We start from the raw sequence: 24354 nt of genomic DNA on the forward strand, positions 1-24354 counted from the left end.
ATTCGGTGACCGACCGTCGGCACCGAAAAAGGCCAAAACAGTGCCGAGATCGTCCGACTCCGGTCGAGACACCGGCACGCAGCCTTCTCGGGACCGAGAAAGTGCTGGAGACAAGCCTCGACACCGAGATGCCGGTGTGGACACGGCTCGACGCCGAGACAGTGGCACCGAAACAGATCGACGCCGAGAGGTTTCGGCCCCGAAAAGGAAAAAAGTCACCTCGGAGCCGAAAAAACACGCAGACACAGTTTCGACGCCGAAACAAACTGCAAGCGACCCAGCTTCAGGCTCTTATACAGAAGAGCACTCGCTAACCTCCCAAATGCAGAAGCATAGGTTTGAGGAAGAGCTACAAGCAACGGATGCGGACCATACGCAAAAGCGTATCTTCATTCAGCAGGGGACAGGAAAAATAAGCACCCTTCCCCCCATTAGGAGAAAGAGAAGGTTGGAGTTCCAGACGGAACAAGCACCACAACCAAAAGTGGTGAAAAGAGTTACACCACCACCCTCTCCTCCGCCCGTGATTAACGTTTCACCAGCACAAACGCCATCACACTCCCCAGCTCACACCACCATGAGCCAGGGTGACCAAGACCAGGACGCATGGGACCTATACGACGCCCCAGTGTCAGATAACAGCCCAGAGGCATACCCTACAAAACCATCTCCACCAGAACACAGCACCGCGTACTCTCAGGTGGTGGCTAGAGCAGCACAATTTCACAACGTAAGCCTCCACTCAGAACAGGTCGAGGATGATTTCCTGTTCAACACACTCTCCTCCACCCACAGCTCCTACCAAAGCCTGCCTATGCTCCCTGGTATGCTCCGGCACGCAAAAGACATATTTAAGGACCCGGTCAAAAGTAGGGCAATCACACCAAGGGTGGAAAAAAAGTATAAGCCGCCTCCTACAGACCCGGCTTTCATCACAACACAGCTGCCACCAGACTCTGTTGTTGTAGGAGCAGCTAGGAAAAGGGCCAACTCTCACACATCTGGAGATGCACCACCCCCAGATAAAGAAAGCCGCAAGTTTGATGCAGCTGGTAAAAGAGTCGCAGCACAAGCTGCAAACCAGTGGCGCATCGCGAACTCCCAGGCACTACTTGCGCGCTATGACAGAGCCCACTGGGACGAGATGCAACATCTCATTGAACATCTGCCCAAAGACTTCCAAAATAGGGCAAAACAAGTGGTTGAGGAGGGACAGGCCATCTCCAACAACCAGATCCGCTCCTCCATGGACGCTGCAGATACAGCTGCACGGACAATTAATACATCTGTAACTATCAGAAGGCATGCATGGCTCCGAACGTCTGGATTTAAACCAGAGATTCAACAAGCAGTTCTCAATATGCCTTTTAATGAAAAAGAACTGTTCGGTCCAGAAGTGGACACAGCGATTGAGAAACTCAAAAAAGATACGGACACTGCCAAAGCCATGGGCGCACTCTACTCCCCGCAGAGCAGAGGGAATTACAGCTCATTCCGTAAACCGCCCTTTCGAGGGGGGTTTCGGGGTCAAAGCACACAAGCCAGCACCTCACAAGCCACACCGTCCAGTTACCAAGGACAGTATAGAGGAGGTTTTCGGGGACAATATAGAGGAGGGCAATTCCCTAGAAATAGAGGAAGATTCCAAAGCCCCAAAACCCCTACTACTAAACAGTGACTCACATGTCACTCACCCCCTCCACACAACACCAGTGGGGGGACGAATAGGTCATTATTACAGAGCATGGGAGAAAATCACTACAGACACTTGGGTTCTAGCAATTATCCAACATGGTTACTGCATAGAATTTCTACAGTTCCCTCCAAACATACCACCAAAAGCACAAAATTTAACAACACACCATTCCAATCTCCTAGAGATAGAAGTGCAGGCACTATTGCAAAAGAATGCAATAGAATTAGTGCCAAACACACAAATAAACACAGGAGTTTACTCACTGTACTTTCTGATACCAAAGAAGGACAAAACACTGAGACCAATCCTAGACCTCAGAGTAGTCAACACTTTCATCAAATCAGACCACTTCCACATGGTCACACTACAAGAAGTATTGCCATTGCTAAAGCTGCACGACTACATGGCAACTTTAGACCTCAAGGATGCTTATTTCCATATACCAATTCACCCATCGCACAGGAAATACCTAAGGTTTGTATTCAAAGGAATACATTACCAATTCAAGGTACTGCCTTTCGGATTAACAACCGCACCAAGAGTCTTTACCAAATGTCTAGCGGTAGTCGCTGCACACATCAGAAGGCAGCAAATACATGTGTTCCCATATCTAGACGACTGGCTAATCAAGGCCCATTCGTTAATAGAGTGCTCAAATCACACAAATCATATCATACAAACCCTCTTCAAACTAGGGTTCACCGTCAATTTCACAAAATCCAAGATTCGGCCACGCAAGGTACAACAATACCTGGGAGCCATAATAGACACATCAAAGGGAGTAGCCACTCCAAGTCCACAAAGAATTCAAAATTTCAACACCATCATACAACGCATGTATCCAACACAAAAGATACAAGCAAAGATGGTATTACAACTCCTAGGCATGATGTCATCATGCATAGCCATTGTCCCAAACGCAAGACTGCACATGAGGCCCTTACAACAATGCCTAGCATCACAGTGGTCTCAAGCACAGGGTCACCTTCTAGATCTGGTGTTAATAGACCGCCAAACTTACCTCTCGCTTCTGTGGTGGAACAACATAAATTTAAACAAGGGGCGGCCTTTTCAAGACCCAGTGCCACAATACGTAATAACAACAGATGCTTCCATGACAGGGTGGGGAGCACACCTCGATCAACACAGCATACAAGGACAATGGAACGTACATCAAACAAAACTGCATATCAATCACCTAGAACTTCTTGCAGTTTTTCAAGCACTAAAAGCTTTCCAACCAATAATAGTTCACAAATACATTCTCGTCAAAACAGACAACATGACAACAATGTATTATCTAAACAAGCAGGGAGGGACGCACTCCACGCAGTTAAGCATGTTAGCACAAAAAATTTGGCATTGGGCAATTCACAACCAAATTCGCCTAATTGCACAGTTTATACCAGGGATACAAAATCAACTCGCAGACAATCTCTCTCGAGATCACCAACAGGTCCACGAATGGGAAATTCACCCCCAAATACTGAACACTTATTTCAAACTCTGGGGAACACCTCAGATAGACTTGTTTGCGACAAGGGAGAACGCAAAATGCCAAAACTTCGCATCCAGATACCCACACAAACAATCCCAAGGCAATGCCCTATGGATGAACTGGTCAGGGATATTTGCTTACGCTTTTCCTCCTCTCCCTCTCCTTCCTTACCTGGTAAACAAACTCAGTCAAAGCAAACTCAAACTCATATTGATAGCACCAACTTGGGCAAGGCAACCCTGGTACACAATGCTGCTAGACCTATCAGTGGTACCCTGCATCAAATTGCCCAACAGGCCAGATCTGTTGACACAGCACAACCAAAAGATCAGACACCCAGATCCAGCATCGCTGAATCTAGCAATCTGGCTCCTGAAATCCTAGAATTCGGGCACTTACAACTTACCCAAGAATGTATGGAAGTCATAAAACAAGCAAGAAGGCCATCCACCAGGCACTGCTATGCAAGTAAATGGAAGAGGTTTGTTTGCTACTGCCATATTAATCAAATACAACCATTACACACAACTCCAGAACATGTAGTGGGTTACTTGCTTCACTTACAAAAATCTAACCTAGCTTTCTCTTCCATTAAGATTCACCTTGCAGCAATATCTGCATACCTGCAGACTACCTATTCAACTTCCCTATATAAAATACCAGTCATTAAAGCATTCATGGAGGGCCTTAGGAGAATTATACCACCAAGAACACTACCTGTTCCCTCATGGAACCTAAATGTTGTCCTAACTAGACTTATGGGTCCACCTTTTGAACCCATGCACTCCTGCGACATACAGTTCCTAACCTGGAAGGTGGCATTTCTCATCGCCATTACTTCCCTGAGAAGAGTAAGCGAGATTCAGGCGTTTACTATACAGGAACCTTTTATACAACTACACAAAAATAAAGTCGTCCTAAGGACCAATCCTAAATTTTTGCCAAAGGTTATTTCACCGTTCCATCTAAATCAAACAGTGGAACTTCCGGTGTTCTTTCCACAGCCAGATACCGTAGCTGAAAGGGCACTACATACATTAGATGTCAAAAGAGCATTAATGTATTACATTGACAGAACAAAGAACATCAGAAAGACTAAACAACTCTTTATTGCATTTCAAAAACCTCATGCAGGAAACCCAATTTCAAAACAAGGTATAGCCAGATGGATAGTTAAATGCATCCAAATCTGCTACCTTAAAGCTAAACGACAGCTGCCCATTACACCAAGGGCACACTCAACCAGAAAAAAAGGTGCTACCATGGCCTTTCTAGGAAACATCCCAATGCAAGAAATATGTAAGGCAGCCACATGGTCTACGCCTCACACATTCACCAAGCACTACTGTGTAGACGTGTTATCCGCACAACAAGCCACAGTAGGTCAAGCTGTATTAAGGACATTATTTCAGACTACTTCCACTCCTACAGGCTGATCCACCGCTTTTGGGGAAATAACTGCTTACTAGTCTATTGCAGAACATGCGTATCTACAGCGACAGATGCCATCGAACTGAAAATGTCACTTACCCAGTGTACATCTGTTCGTGGCATCAGTCGCAGTAGATTCGCATGTGCCCACCCGCCTCCCCGGGAGCCTGTAGCAGTTTGGAAGTTACCTTCAATTATTTATATATGTATCATCTCAACCTTAAATAAGTGCATACTTAGTCACTCCATTGCATGGGCACTATTACTACAATTCAACTCCTACCTCACCCTCTGCGGGAAAAAACAATCGAGGATGGAGTCGACGCCCATGCGCAATGGAGACAAAAGGAGGAGTCACTCGGTCCCGTGACTCGAAAGACTTCTTCGAAGAAAAACAACTTGTAACACTCCGGCCCAACACCAGATGGCGAGCTATTGCAGAACATGCGAATCTACTGCGACTGATGCCACGAACAGATGTACACTGGGTAAGTGACATTTTCATTTTAGCACGGTTTCCTCTGCTTGTCTGAATTTTGTGTAAGTGTAATCTGAATTATGTTTGTGTTACTTTACTCAGGTGAGCATAAATGGAGGAGAGGAAATATTAATTATTTTCTCGATAGAAACCAGCTTGCCAACAAAGAGACGTGATACTGCTCCTTGTTCTCCATTACTGCAGTCAGTAATAATAACTAATCAGTCAACAGTCTATCTATTGCAGACCTGCACTGTCCTTAATTAAAAAAAGTTTCAAACTGAAATCATAAATGCAAATGAAAGCAAAAACTACAGACAACCATTTAATTAGCTTTCCAGGCCTAAACAAACATGCATACATTCAGCAAATTCTTGTCATTTTGCTCTCCCTAAGAGCCTGTCACCCTTATAAGCTTGATAAATGTGTGCCATTGAGTTTGGTAAAGACCTGCTCTAAGCACCTACTCAAAATTCCATGTGTACATTGTGCTTTGAAAGTGTTGCAATATACTGCAGTCTGCTTGGAAGTGCAGTAATACATAGTTAATTGTTTACAACATAACCAAGGCGATAGAGAGCATCCAATTGATTTTAAAAAATAAGCATATTTGACTTTTGGCAAAACCCGATTTAACCTATCAATCGTCAAGAACCTATACAGGACAGGACCACTCTCTGTGTCATTCCTAATAAACTTCTTTAGCAATATCTTGATTAATTTCCAGTTTTCTAGGAACCTTCAGTCAACAAAGAGACGTGATACTGCTGCAGTCCTTCACTTAATTATTGTCAGACCTATATTAAGCCACTTAATTGCTAACTGCCTTAGCAGTTTCTTAATTATTCCCATTTTCTTGGCACCATCTGTAGACCTGTATTAGCCCAGCAGTGTACCAATTCAGGTAGAATAACTCAATTGTGAATCTTGCAAGTTGTGTACAAATAGATGTCGTCTATGAATATCAAGACTAAATCTCCTCATGTCAAGCAAATCAAACAGTTACGAGTTTAGATATTTTTTATAATTGTGCTTATAGCTTTGTGATGACCACATGTCCCCCATGAAGCAGCATCAAAACGCAGTAAATAAAATTGATATCAGTTCGGGACAACCGATTTTTCAAGTTGCATGTTTTTTGGAGTAGGTCAGTCTGCACAGTCAGTGCACCCTTCTAAAATAAGAATTTCTCAGAAACCGTTTGGAAGAAGTGCAGATTTATACCCGTGTTGACAGATGTATCTTTTTGGTGCTTGAACATATTTGTTTAGCGTCCATTGTTTAACCACAACTGTAATTCATGGTATCTAAAAAATATTTTATTTCTGCAGTGTGTAATGCATTTGGAGGACAGACTTCAAGAGTTTTATTTCAAAAGTAAGATGCTCTCTGAGTACTTACGAGGACATACTAGGGTTCATGTGAAAGAGCTCAGTGTTGTATTGGGGTAAGTATGAAGCCACTTTAAACTTTTTGTACATTGTTGTTGAAGGATATGTACGGATACCTACGACTCTGCTTCCCTAAAAAGTAGTAGAGTGTGGTGCTGCAGAGAAATCAGATACTTTCATAATATTCCTAAATTGCATACCAGTAAGATTTTGAAATAATTTTGAATGCATATACATTGTTGAGTACATCACATGCAGAAGAGTGAAATGCCATTTGAGTACAAGCATGGACTTATATTGGTCTGTATTCAAAGTGCATATTGAAATATCAGACAAAAAGCAAAAGAAGGTGATAGAACATTTATCAATACTAGCTATAAACACACCCCTGCCCATACATGTGTCTGTATGTGTTTTCTTCCTACCGGAGAAGCTCCTTCCATGTAACAGTGTTTACCTTGTCGCTTTACTGTGCCCCCATAATACCTGCTGCATGCTCTCAAATCTTTGTAACACTCAAACAAGAATGTTCCACAAAAAATATTGAAAACAATGTTAGAGGCAGCGACCTTTATCTTCTAATCCTCTATTTGATACTCAGGTGGACTCTCGGAAAATGGGGCTCTTCAGTCCTTGGCTCGAGGATCCCTAGATCACAGCTCTGTCCATAAAGCAAGAAATAATCCAATCCCATCTGGGCCCTCAGCAGATTAAAATGCCCTTTGGAGTTTATAGCAATGTGATCTGAGTATACAAAATAAAATATATATTCAACATGTCCTAGCTTAGCCCCTACATCAATTAAGTGTCACAAGGGAGTGGCTGATTTCTAGAAGAAGCTTTACAATGAACGTTTATCCTTAGTTTAGCATTTATACCTCATATAATGAGTAATCCATATTCTGTAAAGGCATAACCCATCATTCTATCTCTGATCATATTGCAGGTGTACGTCTACTCAGCAGTCAACATGCTTTTATCACATTGGTCATCTGTAGGCTATCTCACTATTTGCTTCATCTTTGATTGGTGGCCTATTTAGCCTTTGTTAGAAAACCAAATAAGTGTCACTTGCACAAATTTCTCAAAATACTGGATTCACTAGATTTTACTTTGTAAATTACCAAGATATGCATAATTTTGAACACTACTTTGCAAGACAGGACACACACTTGATAAGATCTTAGTGCATTTGTTACCGTTTTGTGTACTAATTCTACTCCTCCCCTACGTGGGTCTCTTTAAGTCTAGCTTACTTTCCCCATGTTGATTACTACCCTTCAGTCTCCCACATATCCCCAGACAAACATTACGTACTACACTCATATCCAGTGATTCAGGAACATCAAGCAGCTAGACCCTGATAATTTACAATCTAGACATCTGCAGGCTCCCTTAATTGTTGTGGACAAGCTAGTGGACCTTTTCACAACAGTATCCCAAGCTACACTTGACATTTTCCAATTTTACAACACTAAATCAAAAAGTAAAAAGTACTTAGAGTAAGTGACTTGCAAAGGAGTTATCTGTTCTCAAGACACACGATGAGGTGCCTGCAGGAAAAATTACACACATTTCTGTACAGTATTAATATAATATATAACAGTGCAGAACGTTAAAAAAATAATAAACCAGCCAAACCAGTGGCAGCTCGTCTCGCTGAACCCACACCACACATTCAATCAGTTAATTGCAACGCTACATGAGGTCATTGACTGAAGACATAAGCTCAAAACCCACAAATGAAGTCCACTGTTTCCCATGCCTAATATAAGGGAAGCAAGTAAAGTTAGAAGTATTCTGAGGAACAATTTCTTGTGCTTTATTGAAATAAATGATAGCGCAAGTCTCTCATGGTAGTCTCCTTTGCCTAAGCACAGACCCCAGCTGGGGGCACATTTCCAGTTTACATTGCACTCCTGCAGGTCACATACCAAAAGGAGCTAAATATCTCCTAGAGTACCTTAATTCTGTTGGATGTGTGTCAGCGTGTCAACCTTGCAAGGTTGGAGACATCATCCTTCTACTCTTAAGATAAGAGAAACCAGAGTAGGGAGCAGTGGAGTCCAACACTTTCCCCATTTTGAATATTCTTCCGTTCTACCCAGACCTACTTGTCTGTCTTTGTTTGAAGTAAATTCCTAAATTACGTCCCTTAAATATACTTATCTTAGTTGTCACCATCACCAGACGTATAACATTTTCTGTAGAACCTGGCAAACTGACAACAGATCTAGGTATTATACAGTTGTTTGCTCTTTTATCTAAGGTACTTATCCAGAGGTCCACTCTTCTTGAATTAATCAGACAATTAGTTAACATGCACTATTAACCCCCTGTAAGATACAAGCATAACCTTTTTGACCTTGCTTACCATGTTCAGGTTTAGTTTTTTTGTCAACTATTTCTCTCTCTCTCTCTCTCTCCCTCTCCCTCCTAAATGTACACCTCGTCACATAAAAGTGTTCACTTAACATGTTACGAAGTCATTATATCTAAATTAATGAGATCTGAATGAATTGGATATGCTGCTTTGGTAACTAGGCTCCATGTAGGCCTCCAACCTTGCATGTGATTCAAATGCAGAAGAAGCAAATCTAGTAATCACTGAGCCTTGATGAATTAGTCACACATTTTCAAACAGTTTTTCCATGTAGTAGCTTGGTTTTGCACCAGTGACCAGTCAGGTAAAATAGTGCCTTTGTCCAACTGTATAAGGTTGTTGATGGGGCAAAGCAGTATCAAGATGGCTGAGATTGGTGCTGTGTGCCAACTGGGGAAACACTGCTCCGCATTTATAGGTTTGTGTGACCTTGTTTCTTTGGTTGGGGGATGGTTTGTAACTTTTACTAAACATGGTATGTAGACACCTTAAGTCGCTCAATTAGTCAAACATTTATAGAGTGCGGCAGTTCACCCACGAGGGTCTTGAGGTGCTGGAGCTGTATGCTGCTGCATGGAGGTATGATCATTCGAACATTCAGGTCTTTATTTCTCTTCTGAATTGCTGGAGTGAAGGTGCGGTCCTGAGGTGAAGGATGAGGTTGTTCCAAGCTTTGGCTGCCAGGTGCGAGAAGGAGCATCCTTCGCTGTGGGCTCAACGGACCCGTGGGGGCGTCTGCGAGGGAGAGGAAAGCTGATCAGAGGTGTCCGGTCAGTTGGTGGAAGGTCAGGCATTTGTTGATGTATGCTGGTCCTTCATTTTGCAGGGCCTTGAAGGCGTGCGTTAGCATCTTGAACTGGCATCTCTTCTGAATCTGGAGCCAGTGTAGTTTCTTGAGATGTAGTGTGATGTGTGTCCTTCTGAGGAGGTCGAGTATGAGTCTTGCTGCTGAATTCTATATTGTCTGGGTTCTCTTCAGGAGTCATGCTGTGATTACTGTGTAGAGTGTGCTTCTGTAGTCCAGTCTACTGGTGATGAGGTGTTTGCTGGGAGCCATCAGAAGATTTGTGGAGCATGCGACGGGTGTGCAAGCAGGCGGATGAGACTGCGTCAACTTGTTTCTTCATGGATAATGCTGAGGTTCCGTGCGTGGTGTTTTGGGGCAGGGGATGTGCCACACTCTGCGGGCCACTATGTGTCAGTCCATGTCAAGGTGTTGTTCTCAAAGATAAAGACTTCCATTTTTTCGGTGTTGAGTTTGAGACAGTTGTACTACATCCAGCCTGCATCATTCATCATAATTCTATGGCAGTTAGCTTTTATGGTGGAGGGATCTTCAAACTGTGAGAGGATGAGCTCTGCGTCGTTGGCATAGGAGATAATGTTGAGTCTGTGTGACCTGACCGTGACGGCCATGGGGGTCATGTAGGCATTGAAGAGGTGCGGGCTGTGGGGCAATCTTTGGGGGACTCCACAGATTATCTTCTTGGACTCTGAGGTGAACGATGGGAAGATGGATCCTTTGGGTTCTGCCAGTGAAGTACGAGGTGATCAATTTCAGGGCAAATCTTGATGCACTGGAGTCTGTTTATCAGAATGTGGTGGGAGATGGTGTCAAACGCGGCGGACAGATCCAGGAGGGCGAAGGCTGCTTTTTGTTTCCTCACGGTCCAGGAAGGCTCTGTAATCTGCGGCAGCAATCAGGGCTGTCGCAGTGCTGTGGTTAGCTCAAAATCTGGATTGGGAGGGGTCCAGGAGGTTGTGGTCTTCAAGGTGTTGGGTGATTTGTGGGTTAATAGCTTTCTCAAGGACTTTTGCTGGATAGGGAAGCAGAGAGATAAGCTGGTAATTCTTTAATTCGTCCGGGTCAGCAAATGTGTTTTTCAGGAAGGGGGGGGTGGGTCCCACTTCACGTTTCCAGATCTCTGGGAAGGAGGCCATGGTGACGGAGGTATTCAGGACCTTCCTGAGCTTGTCGCCGATTGTCTTGCTTCTGAGGTTGAAGACATGGTGGGGGCAAGGGTCCATGGGTGCTTCAGAGTGCATGGAGTTCATGATGGAAACAGTGTGTTACATGGTGAGGAGGTCCCAGTGGGTGAGAAGTTGTTCAGGGTTTGTGTTCGTGCGTGTGAGCTGGTTGATGCTGTCTTTGGCAGAGGGTTGGCGTTCAAAGTTTTCATAAATGGCAAAGTTAGTGTCGTGGAAGAAGTCTGCAAGGTTGTCACACAGTTCCTGGAAGGGAGTGATATCGTTCTCGGTGGCTGCGGGATTGGCGAACTCCTTCACGATGAAGAAGAGCTCTTTGCGGTGGTTTGTGCTGCTGTTGCTTTGGTCTGCTAGTGTGTTCTTCTTGGTTTCTTTCAAGAGGCGTGGTAGTGGTTGAGAGCAGTCCTGAATGCGGTGGGGTCTTCGTTTTTATTGCTGATGCGCCAATTCCTTTCAAGTTGTCGGCAGTTGCATTTTGGTGGAGTGCAGTTCCTTGGTGAACCAGCTTGCTCTCTTGCTTTGCTCGTTGACTTTGGCTGTCTTGGTGAGGGCAATGACGGCGCATTCTGTGATCCACGGTGAGAAGCTCTTTGCTGCTTGTTGAGGGAGTCATCCCAGTGGTTTTCTGATACCTTTTTCCAGTTTCTTTGCGCGGATCTAGGGGGGGCATGGTGCCGGGGTAGGTGGGTCCTGAGATGGTGAAGTGTATGCGATGGTGGTCGGACCAGGTGAGTGGAGTAGTGTGGATGTATCTGACTCTGTTGCTGGAGGTGAAGATGAGGTTGAACGTGTGTCCTGCGATGTGGGTCAGGTCGGTGATGAGCTGCTTGAGGCCGATGTTGCTCAAACCGTCCAGGAGGTCGGTGGAGTTGGCGTTGCTGTGGTCATCGAGGTGGAAATTGAGGTCCCCTAGAAGTAAGTAGTGCTTAGAGTCCTTTGCTTGCGGAGCGATGAGATCTGGGATGGTGTTGCAGAAGCTTGGGCGTTTCCTGTAGGACTTTAGGCAAAGGTGCCTCTGATGGTGCTTTTTCCATCTGTTGCGGAGCTGGAAATTGAGGTGTTCCATTACCGATGTCACATCGATAGAGGATGTTGTGCAGCGGATGGTGTCCCTTTAGATGATGGCGATTCCAACTCTGTGCTTGCTAGTTCAGTCCCAGTGTATTATCTTGTAGCCTTTGGGGATGGCGGTGGCGATGTCTAGTCCGGAGGCTGGGTTGAGCCAGGTTTTTCCGTGAGGAAGAATATGTCCGGTGTGAGGGAGGAGATTGTGTCCCAGAACACGGTGGCGTGTTTAACTAGTGAGCGTGCATTGAATAAGATGCACTGGCATTGTGTCTTGATGGTCTCAGTGTCGGGTGCAGCCACATTTGGGGTGTTGATGGTGTTGTTGGTTGCTTCAGTGCTGAAGGTGAGGTGGCATTGTCGGCAGGAGAATGGTCCTCTGGGAATACACAGGGATGTGTGGCAGCAGTGGTTGTTGGAGTGTCCAGGGCTCGGAGGTCAGCAGCAGTGGATCTTCGTGGGGTGGAAGGACCAGGGGTCCTAACTCTGGGCGCGGTCTAGGCACGGACAGATGCATACAGGCTTGCTTTTGGCATGCTGGCAATGCACCCGCACTGCTGCCTTCGCATAGTATGTCCTGGGAGGGGCAGTGAGCGGGGCTAGTCAGGAGGCAGGGAGATGGGCGGCAGGCGGGAGCGCCAATGTGGAAAAAAGGAATGAACAGTGAAAAAAGTAGGCAAAAAGCAGAAGAAAGTACTCAGAAAATCGGGAAGGAAGGAGAAAGCAGTGAAAACGAGGTAAAAAGCAGGCGAGAACACAAAAAAAAAATGGGGGGAAGGAAGGAGAAGGAAGTGCGAATGAGGCAGAAACTAGGAGAGAGCACCCAGAAAAATGGGGCGGAAGGAGGGAGAAAGCAGCGAGAACAAGGCAGACAACAGGAGAGAGCGATGCAGCAGGCGAGAGCTGGCCTAATGGTCGATCATTTGGTTGGTTGTATATACGGCAATGTAATGTATGTATATGTTTACGACTCAACACAAATACGAAGAGCTGCCTGGAAAAAAAAATTAAATAAAATTGAAACCAATGAGCGCTAAAATTTGAAAGCCTCTTTCTTGTTGAAAATAATTCTCTAACACATAAGATAAAATCAAAATACAGAACATGTTGAGCGCTACATGACCTTCCTCAGAAACTAAATGTATGCCTGCTTTGTAGAGGAGCATCTTTTAACAGGGCCAAAGTTGTCCCAGTCATTTCCATCTCCTTCCACATTGACCATCTATCCTCCCTTCTGAAGGAATGCAATTTTGACAGTTGTGCTTCTATTCCTTGTGAAACCTCAAAAGGTCCTTCTCTGTATAGTTGCCTTGTTGCCATTCATCGAGCCATTCTTGTGACTGAATTAGTTGTGTCAAATGGTAAAGGGTTTGACATTGGTCATTAGCATGTGCTCATCCTGTCCTGAGTGTGAGTGTAGCATTCAAACTTGTGTTTTATTGTATGAATGTGTGTATGCGTGCGCAGGAAGGATCAAACTTGTGTGTTAGTTTGCATGTGTTTTGTGTGTGGGAGAGACATTTCGATATGGCATCAAAATGCAGGATAGAAGACGTCACAAGAAAACATACATGTTCAAATGAATCAAGAACAGTGCCAGTGTGGCTGTTAGTTCATGAGAAAGTAAAAAAGGGTATCTGAGCTGTAAGTGAGAAAAGTGTTATGTGCATGGGGGGGGTGCTGAAGATCAGGGACTGGTGAAAAGAGTATAGGAGGGACATTGGATTTTGTCAGGGAGATGGGGGGGTGGGGTGTGAGGGAAAAGTACCACAGGATGTCCACAGTACACTGCTTAATGTACTAGCTGTCCAACATGTGCAATATTTCCCTTTGCCCCTTGTTTCTCGGTCCTTATCATTTTTTTCCTCAGCTTGAGGAGCCCTAAATCCAGTTGACCACCAAAACTATGAATCTAATTCTCCCTGGGGGCACCACTGGTGTGCCCTGAAATAGGGAACACCCTTAACTGGTTACCCCGTCTGTGGTACTCAGTGGTTACTGCCTTCGATCCCTTTACCCAAGTTCTTGGATGGTGGTTTTACAGGTTTGGGAGTCCGAGGAGCTGCAACTAGGAGTGATTCCTATTCCCTGTGTCCGTTAAGCCCATTAGTTGCCCCTTTCTGTTTCTGAATGGTAATGGTCACAATTGTTATTAGGATTGTGTGCTAATCATAATTATAGGTATGAGGAAAATGGTCTGTGACCCCCTTGCGTGAACTTTTCAGACTTCTGTTAGCACAAATATGTTTTTGTTTTTAAGATCGAATGTCCATAAAGATTTTGGGGCAACATTTAAGTCACTTCTTCCTCCTCCTTTGTCCCCATGCCTGAACTAAAGGACTAAGCAAAGTTTGCCAGCACTTGAGAATGTCCCTACTGTGTGTCACTGAGGTACTAACCTATTTAATGGACGTACCTGCTACACGCAGCATCATCAGACATAAATTCAGCCCCATAAAAATGTATGTTTTGCAATCTAACTGTGACTGAACATTAAATCTTTATTGAAATTGCAACAGCTTCTCTATAATCTTTCTGATGGATACTTCCAACCCCAAATTCCTCACATTAGAATACTCCCCAGGCATCAGACTAGATCCAGAAACTATTCTTCAGCAGTGCTTCGTGTGCCAGCAGATGGCACCCTCCAGATCTGCATTGGCTCCACACCAACCCGGAAGTGATGGACCTGAGCCACAAGCAAGTGCCACCCATTACATATTACACTGATTTCAGTTCCTTTCTTTCTGCACCTTCCAGTGCCAATCCGGGTATCTACTCCCAGTCTTGTTAGCATTCCTACCACATCTAAAGCGAATTCCAGACTGCCTGGCAATGGTTTCCCCAACAAAAAGGACAGGTTTTAAACCTGGTCAGGACTGTAGAAAAATATGTGGTTGTGTTACCGCCAGCTGATCCATCCTCCACATCGTCTGACCCCTTGGAATCCGTTATAGGTCCCTTACTGACACCGGGACAGACTACCATTCTGGCTCCGAGAACTGCACCTGTCCCTTCAACATTGACGCTGATACCAATGTCAGTGGTGCCAGAAGCAGATCCAGTTCTGTCTGACACCAGACTTCTGCTTGTCCTTAGCAGATGTCACACTACGAAATCACAAAAATGCAACTGTTCGTCTCGCACCCTGACTTCTGACCTTGCACCTCTACCAGGAAGTACACGCCATCAGAGACTCCATTATCTTTTTTTCTCTAACTCAGAACAATGAACAACCCAGGATGTGGATGATGGTGGTGTTGGGGGATGCCTTTCCCACCCCTCACTACACAATTGATGCCTTCTACATGGATTTGCAAGACACTTCTACTGACATAGGTCTTGATTTGCCACTTTGGCCACAAACGGAAGAAAATGCCTCCTCTGCAGTGGTGGTCTGGAGGGCAGCTGAGGTACAGGATTTACAGCTGCCTTCAGTTGATACCAAAACAAATGGTCTGGCAGAATTTATTCAGCCTTGCACCATACTTCTGAGCCTTAGCTCCTTCTTATCGAAGTCCTTACTTATACCTTATCCCCTCGGATGCCCAGGACGTAACGATTACGTCCTCAGCTGTAGCACTCGGGTTCCGAGGACATAACCGGTATGTCCTGCTATGGGCCCTCTAGGGGAGGATTGGGGAGGGGGGCACAGCACTCTGCCCGATGGCCAGGAAACGTTGGGTGGTAGGAAATTGGTGCTGGTGCGGTGATCCCACACAGAAATGTGGGAATGTTTTTCTTTTTTAGCTAAATTTGAGGTTTGCTGAGGATTCTGGGTAAGAAAACACTCTGGGATCCACACAAGTCACACCTCCCTGGACTCCCTCTGGTGTCTAGTTTTTAGAAATGTTTGGGTTTGGTAGGTTTCCCTAGATGGCTGCTGAGCCCAGGACAAAAAATGCTGGTTACCCCCACACAACCCCCCCCCCCCCTCCCATCCCCCACCCCCAGCAAAAAAACTGTAGTTTTGTATTTGATAATTTTGATGTGTCCACATAGTGTTTTGGGGAATTTCTTGTTGCGGGCACTAGGCCTACCCACACAAGTGAGATACCATTTTCATCTGGAGACTTGGGGGAACGATGGGTAGGAAAAAGTTTGTGGCTCCCCTCAGGTTTCAGAACTTTGCAGAACCGAAATATGAGAAAAAAGTGTTTTTTCTTTGCCAAATTTTGAGGTTTGCAAAGGATTCTGGATAACAGGACCTGGTGAGAGCCCCACAAGTCACCCCATTCTGAATTCCCCTAGGTGTCTAGTTTTCAAAAATGTATAGGTTTGCTAGGTTTCCCTAGGTGCCGGATGAGCTAGAGGCCAAAATCCACAGCTAGGCACTTTCCAAAAAACACATGAAATTTCAATGTAAAAATTTGATATGCAAAGAACTACTGCTTCTCAACACCTTATCTTGTGCCATTTCGGAAATACAAAGGTTTCCTTAATATCTGTTTTTAATTCATTATATTTCACATAATGAATTGCTGTGTACCTGGTATACAACGAAAACCCTTTGCAAGGTGCAGCTCTTCATTGGCTCTAGTACCTAGGGGTCTTGATGAACCTACAAGCCCTATGTATCCTTGCAACCAGATGAGTCCAGCAGACGTAACAGTATATTACCTTTGAAAATCTGACATGGCAGGAAAAAGTTACAGAGTAAAACGTGGAGAGAAATTGCTGTTTTTTTGGTGTTTTTTTTTTAAGCTCAATTTCATTTTATTTTTATTTTAGCTGTTATTTTCTGTAGGAAAACCTTGTAGGATCTACACAAATTTCCCCTTGCTGAATTCAGAATTTTTCTACTTTTCAGAAATATTTAGCTTTCCGGGATCCAGCATTGGTTTCTCATCCATTTCTGTCACTAACTGGAAGGAGGCTAAAAGCTCAAATTTTTTTAAAAATGGGGTATGTCCTAGTAAAATGCCAAAATTGTGTTGAAAAATTGGGTTTTCTGATTCAAGTCTGCCTGTTCCTGAAAGCTGGGAATATGGTGATTTTAGCCCCACAAATCCTTTGATGCCATTTTTAGGGGGAAAAAAACAAGCCTTCTTCTGCAGCCCTTTTTTCCCATTTAAAAAAAAAAAGCTGCATTTTGGCTAATTTCTTGGTCTCCTCCAGGGTAACCCACAAACTCTGGGTACCTCTAGAATCCCTAGGAGGTTAGAAAAAAAGGACGCAAATTTGGCGTGGGGAGCTTATGTGGACGAAAAGGTATGAGGGCCTAGGTGCGAACTACCCCAAATAGCCAAAAAAAAGCCCGGCACCTGAGGGGGAAAGGCCTGGCAGTGAAGGGGTTAATGACTACTTGGTTCCTGTTCCTGCCCGCCTGTAATTATGGAAGTAACAACACATCCTGAATCCTGGTGACGCTGACTTTCTGATGAAACATCCTACTCCAGAGAGCCTTGTGGTTCAGGTCTCCAGTGAATCTCAACTAATTTCCAGCCCCTACCATGAATAGGAAATCCAAGTAGCATGAGGTTTTGGCAAGTATGTTTTCTTCCACCATCTGGCATTGCGGTCAGTATATACTATTTGCTTACTGAGTCATGATACACATTACCTGTGGAACACGATCATCGAGATTCTGCCGCAGTCCCGGCAGATCTTAGGTCCTGATTTAGGGTTTGGCAAACAGATTAATATCCCATTCGCAGTGTTACGATTTCAATAGGCTATATTGGAATCTTAATACGACGAATGGGATATCCATCACATTTGTGCCGGAGTAACCCCATCTGCCAAACTGTAAATCAGGCCCTCATGGCTTCTAACTCAACCAATTCTTGATTGACAAGACGTGACCAAATGTTACCCGTGCTGGGCTAGATACTACTGATTGTCTGGCGAGGGCAATCATCACTAGAGTCCTACTTTGTTGACGTGTGGATGCATTCCAAGTGATTTTCCAGTGATGTGCCTCCTGTGTGGATATGCCCTTTGTAGAGTCACACCCCGTTGGTGAGAAAGCGGGCTCTGCGTTAGAGTGATTCAAATAGAGTAGAACTTTGCAGATTTTCTTGCGTTTGTTGATTTCCTCCCAAACAGTTTCCACATCAGTTCAAAACGTTCAGAGTCTGTTCTAGAGGGGTAAAGTATGGGCAGAGGCAGTCTACCCAATCAGGACACCAGTCACTCCAGTCCTTTCATGGCCATAGGTGGTGTGGGTCTGGCAGACTTTGTTCGGGCCAGCAGGGAGATCAAGTTCTCCCATTCCTCTCCTGCTGTAGCAACAGCCACCAAACAACTTTAGTTTACCCTTCGTGGCGCTTTTTTATTCTTGGGGGTTGGGATCTATCATTTCGTCACAGGGTGGCAATCCATCATATTACACAGTTAGATCTCAGTTGCTCAACATCTCTATGCCATGCCTTTTCTTTTTGCCCCGCCAAATATTCCCTCCACATCAGAAAAAAATTCCGATGAGTGCCTGTCTGTTCTCCTGCAAGAGGTGTGGATGTTGCTCTTAAAGGGTGCTATTAAGAGGGTACTGAACTCCGAAAGAGGAGATGGTTGTTACTCTTGCTATTGCATGGTCCCGAAGAATGACGGGGGCTTCTTTGCATTTGCTAGACTAACCATTCTTTTTTTTTTAATGTTATTATTTTATTGAGTAACTTGGCTTAAAATACAGAGTGTCCATAAGTGACAAGGCAATATAACCCCCATGGTTAGACAATTCAGTTTACTTTATACTCCCAACAGGTAACATACACCTTTCATGAAAGCACACGTTAAATCGATGGTGTAATCTCTTGTAGCATCAACCTCTACTTTAGAGTTTAGCAGTAGTCCAAATCCATGTCATGTAGTGGCTCCTTTCCTCGACACCACAGCCCAGTTATGTACAATCCCTTGTCATTACCGACCCCAAGACCGCTTTCCCTCTCGTACATCGTGCACCAGGTTTCGTCATCTTGATTCAACATATTGTGTAACACCCGGTTTCTTTCCCACAAGATGACCCCCCCCCACCCAATCCCATGTATCATCCCTCCACTACATACAGGATGCTTCCCACACTCCCTAGATTTTTTTCAAATTACTGCATGTGCCCCTGCCTTTATATATTTATTTTTCCAACTAGACCAACTATTCTTGTTTAAATCACCTGTGGCGATGTGGTTTATTAAAAGTTTAACACAAGTCCCCTCCCAAACCATGTGATGCCTCAATAGGACCTTAACTTGGTCTTGATGTTTCTCATGTGTACGCCAGTCGTACTGATGCACAACAGCTCATTGTAGCTTCTGACCTTAAAGATTATTGTTAGACCTGTCTAGTGGTCTTCCCCAAACTTTTTAATTATCTCTTCCCTCTTTTGCTGACCTTATTTTTGTTGGCCTTAGGACTCTGCACTTTACCACTGCTAATGTGTTTCTGCTCTTTCCCCTAAAACATGGTTAAATTGACTTACACCCAAGTGGCATATTTAACTTAATTAAAAGTCCCTAGTAAAGTGCCCAGGGCCTGAAAATTAAATGCTACTAGTGGACCTGCAGCACTTATTGTGCCACACACTAACATAGCACTGTAAAACATATCCTAGGCCTGCGTTTGCAGCTTGAATGCAGTGTTAAACTGCCTTGTCAGCTTGAATTCATACCCCCATGCCAAGCCTTAAACTCCCCTTTTGTTACACAAGTCACCCCTAATGTAGGCCCTAGGTAGCCCATAGAGTAGGGTGCTCTGTACTTAAAAGGTTGGACATGTACTCTTGAGGTTTGCATGTCCTAGTTGTGAAAAACTCCTAAATTGTTTTTTCACTACTGTTATGCCAACCCCCTCCCTTAGGATTACATTGGAGATTCCTTACTACGTTTAATAAGCTATAATTTCCATTTGGGAGCTGGTGGTTATGACATATTTGGTGTCTATAACATTGTAATGAAAAACCCTCTTTATTAGTAATGTCAGACTTTTCATCACAATTTTAAAAGAATGCCACTTTAAAAAAGTTGCCATTTTCCTGTCCTTAGCTCTTTTGTGCCAGTGGCCTCTTTTGGATCACATGACTGAGTGTAGCTGACAGACGTAGTGGGTGCCTCCCAGACAGTAACACAATAGAGGGATTACGTCTACTGGTAGGGTGGGGCGGAGCTGAGCACAGCCCCACCTTCACCTGAAAAACCTGTGCTCAGTCTTCACAGCCTAGTGACTGCATTGTCACTTCAGCCAGCTTGGAGCCAGAGCAGGGGAGGCAGGACATTTCATGCACACTTCAAAGCCTCTGCCTAGAAGCTTTCCCACCTTCCAGAACCAGGGCACCAAAGTATAAAAGAAGGACCTCAGACACCAACTCTTTATTACATGTCTGGGCCTGTGGATACTGTGTCAGGAGGGAGGACTGCTGTGCTGCTACAAGAAATGCCACTCTGCTGGACTGCTGCAGTAAAGGAATTGCTGCCCTCCGGGCAAGGCTTGAGAAGGTAAAACTTCAGCAGGACTAATCAGGGACTGTATTCGACCTGTGCTCCATATTGGTAGGCCTGAACATTTGACTTTGATCTTGTGGTAGGCCTGAACGTTGGACTTTGATCCAGTGCATCACAACCAGATAGCTGCAGTTGGTGCTTTGTTCTTTTAGGCACCATCTTTCAATTTATTCTTTTAAAATGCATAACTCTGGTTCTTCTGATGGGATTGTTGTCATTTTGATCTTGCTTCATTTATTGAATTATGCTCTATGTTTCTAACCTGGTGTGGGAGCTTTTGTGTGGTATTTTCACCATTTTACTGTTTAATGTACTGCACAAATACTTTACACATTGCCTCTAAGTTAAGCCTGACTGCTCTGTGCCAAGCTACCACGGGGTTGAGCACAGGTTAATTTGGGGGTTTCTTGGGCTGTACCCCAACAAGGATTGTGGTTGCTGCTTGACCATGACTGACACCCCAGTCAACCAGGATCCCAACTTCTAACAACTGTCTTCTTTATTGTGATCACTTCAGCTTGTCACATGAGTGAACACCAGGCAATATCAGTGCTACCACCCTAACCACCTTTTTTCTGGACAAACTGGTGCTGAGGACTCTGGTCGCCTTGTTGTCAAAAGTTATGACTCCTCTCCACGTTGGGCCATCCATCACTCTACTGTTGTTCTTTGCCTTCCCTCACCCCTTGAAAAAGGAGGAGAGAGTCCATTGGGTGGCCACAAAAGGGCTTTAAAAATTTATATCAGTCGTATCAAGGACCATTGGGTGGACAATAAGCTTTTTGTGGGGTTTCTGAGGCAAACAATGGGAAGGCTGTGCGGAAGAGGACTCTGTTGAGGTAAATAGTCCATTGCAATAACTTTTACTATGCACTGGCTAAAAAGCGTTCTTCGGAAGGACTGAGCCCATTCCCCAAGGCTAAGGCTGCTACTGCTGCATTGGCATGCGGTGTGCCTGTCCTTGAAATCTGTTTCAACTTGGGCATCGATTCACACGTTAATGAAGCACGACTGCCTTGATATCCAGGTCCAACAGTAAAGATATGTTGCCTGCTTGGACCTGCAAGACATGGTCTGAGTGTACTCCACATACCATCCACCTTTGGTAGGTGCTGCTTTGGTACCTGTTCTGAAGGTGAGTAATCTGGGGTTAGATATATCCATCAGAGCAACAAGTTACTTAACCTTTGGTAAAAAAAAAAAATGTGTGTGAATACTCTTTGTTTATGCAGATTACTTGTCAGCCTCTGACTTTGTCTTTCTCTGGAGTGACTTTTTTACTGTCTCAAAAGGTCCCCGATTAGAGATTTGCACATTGGTACTGACTTATATTTTGCTTCCCATCTGAGGGTGCAGAAAGATTCAAGCAAGAAACTGTCCTCAGCACTCAAGGGTGACACTTAAAGGCCGCTCTGCTTTTTATTTTCGGGTTGAGTGGAGCCGCACTGCTCCACCTAGCGGCACATAAGAATACAGATGAAAAGCTTTGGGATTTAGTTTTGTGCCTGAGGACTATTCTAAATGTGAATAATCTGTGGTTATGTAGAGTATTTACCTGATAGAGCTTTACTGAAGGTAAGTAACATATTGTCTGAGCCCACTCCAGAGACGGTCCACCTGGGAATGTACTGCTTTGGTATCTGTTCTAAGGTGAGAAGTCTGTGATTAGAAGTATTCATTAGAAGAAAAAGTTGCTCGCCTTAAGTGACGCTCTTTCTGGTGGATACTTTGTCTAACCGCAGATTCCTCACTGCCTTCTTTCCCACACGCTCTGTATAGTGATCACTTTCTAACATATGAAAAGGTTCCAGGTTAGTATTCAGCACACTGGTGCTAACATTTGTTTACTCTCCGCATTTGGGGATACTGAAAGGGAAACGTAAGACACTGACGTCAGCATGCAGTGGTTGCACTTTGCGGCTCCTCTCCGTAGCAGTCTGTGAGAGCGATGCAGAAGGAAAGTTTCCATATGCAATCTGGTGCTTGTGGGGTATTCTAAGGTGAGGAACCTGCGTTTAGAAAGATTATATACCAGAAAGAGGGTTACCAGTGATACTTAATTTGTTCTTCTGGTCTCAACTTTTACATCACCTGCTTTGAGCTAGGTTTTGACTGTTGAACCAAATAACTACTATCCTGGTTTACTCTTCTCTTTGAAATTGCTAAATGGTCTCATTGGCTTCAAGTCTTGAAGTATAGGGTAGAGGCCTGATGTGGAGGATAGGTGATCTAAGTACTCGGGCAGATTGAGGTACCTCATGGGGAATGCAGAAGTAGGGCCTGAGAGTGGAAGAAACAATTCCATAAGCGTGCCTTAAATTATCTGACCAATTAAGGAATTATCCTGACTGCCATTGTGCTGAATGGTTTGTTGAAAACTGATTTTTGGCTTTCATATTAAATTATATACTAAAGAGGGACAAATTGCATTTCTTCGATGTACTTCCACGGTGCAGTGGATGGTGTGCAGGTTTGTCATTGTCTTGTTGTAATGGCTTAAATCTTTTGACTGTTTCCACATTCAATTGTTCTTTCACACCCTGAATGTCTTGCGCTTACTTTCACATTTGACTGTGATTAGGTGCTCCTTTTCGGGCTCTTTTTTTGTGATTGCCTTAGAGGTATTAAGTACTGCTTAGTTTTCTGTATGCTGGTGTATATTGGGTATTACTGTGTTCTACATGAATCAGACCTTTTAGGAGAAGACATGTATTTTGTAAGTACTGCGAAGCCATCTGCTTTTTTGGTCATCTCTGACGTTTACCTGCTTTCCTAGTCCTGTAGTGCCCTCAGTTTATCTGCTCCCTAAGCATCAAAATTCATGAGGTTGGTGGGGCATTTCAAAGTGCATATGATTTATGTCATAGGTGAGGTTTTGGCCTTTGAATGCTTCTTTTTTAACTTTGATTAGGCTGATGTAAGTGATGTTTTGGTATTTTGGTTTTGTCATTACATTTTTAGATACATGACTGATTTTAACTCCTCCAGCTGGGTAGGGAAATTATTTTTCTTCCTCGGTTATCAGCAGAGGAAATAAAGGAGTAGTAAATGTTCTGCTCTTCTCAGTGTACTGACTTCCTGTGGGCCAGTTGCTTCTGTCACAGAACTTGTTTACGTTGTTCAGTAGTATTATAGTATTCTTGTCATAGTAGTAATTGGGTGGGACGTAATATTGTAAATTGTCTGCAGATTGTGAGTTGTATGTTTTCGGAGCTATTGCTCGATTGTGTTTTGAGTGTTTATTGCTGTTTGTGTGTCACTGTTAGGAATTTATACCATTCTTAGTTATTTCTTTAATTATAACATGAAAATCTAATCTCTTTACCCCTTCGTTTTCTGAGTACTAATTTTGCGACTGATCCATTTAGTCTAGTGTTGCTCCAGTTTTCAGCAGAGGTACTTTGTAACTTGAGGTATGGGGATTTGCCCTTTTCGTACAAGATTTGTAATTGGTAGGTTGTATTTAGATCTCAATTCGTTTCCTTCTTTGCAGGCCTTCAGGAGCTGCATAGTAATCTAACTTTTTAAATAGGTTACAGATTGGATCATCAACAAAATGATATATGCGGAACCTCTCTGATCATATTCAAAATTCCATCCTTCACTGTGCCACTTATGTTGGTCATCTGGATTATTTCCGGGATTGGCAAACCAGGTCAGACATCCTTAGATCTAGACGACCTGGTTTGCTTCTGTTTTTTTCCAGCTGAATTTCCTCATTCCAGAGTGTGAGCATTGGCCTTGCTAGTCATCTAGAGTAGGTAGGTTTCCCACTACAAATGCGTGTGAAAGGTGAGGCACAGCTATTTGCAGGAGATCACTTGTTAAGTGACCGGCTCCCAAGGGATCACATGAATTTGAAATTGCTGAGCTTGAATACTAGGATCTGCAGTCTGTTGTAGTTTAACACAGTGTTTCACATAGAATCAGATTAATCTAATCCTTGCTGCATGCCAAATGCTGTTTGAAATGCAGCAGGGATTAGATGAAT

At 44.0% G+C, this 24354-nt stretch overlaps 1 protein-coding gene across 6 annotated transcripts in view; it reads left to right on the plus strand.

The window, feature by feature from the left end:
- Nucleotides 1-24354, plus strand: part of FNIP2 (folliculin interacting protein 2) — a 328137-nt gene that overhangs the window by 293360 nt on the left and 10423 nt on the right. For all 6 annotated transcript variants that reach the window (XM_069243372.1, XM_069243380.1, XM_069243398.1 and 3 more), the window contains one exon: nucleotides 6435-6550. In XM_069243372.1, the coding sequence (XP_069099473.1) occupies nucleotides 6435-6550 (116 nt within the window). The remainder of the gene's footprint in view (nucleotides 1-6434; nucleotides 6551-24354) is intronic.

This window comes from Pleurodeles waltl, chromosome 1_2 (assembly GCF_031143425.1).
Source record: "Pleurodeles waltl isolate 20211129_DDA chromosome 1_2, aPleWal1.hap1.20221129, whole genome shotgun sequence".
NCBI lineage: Eukaryota > Metazoa > Chordata > Amphibia > Caudata > Salamandridae > Pleurodeles > Pleurodeles waltl.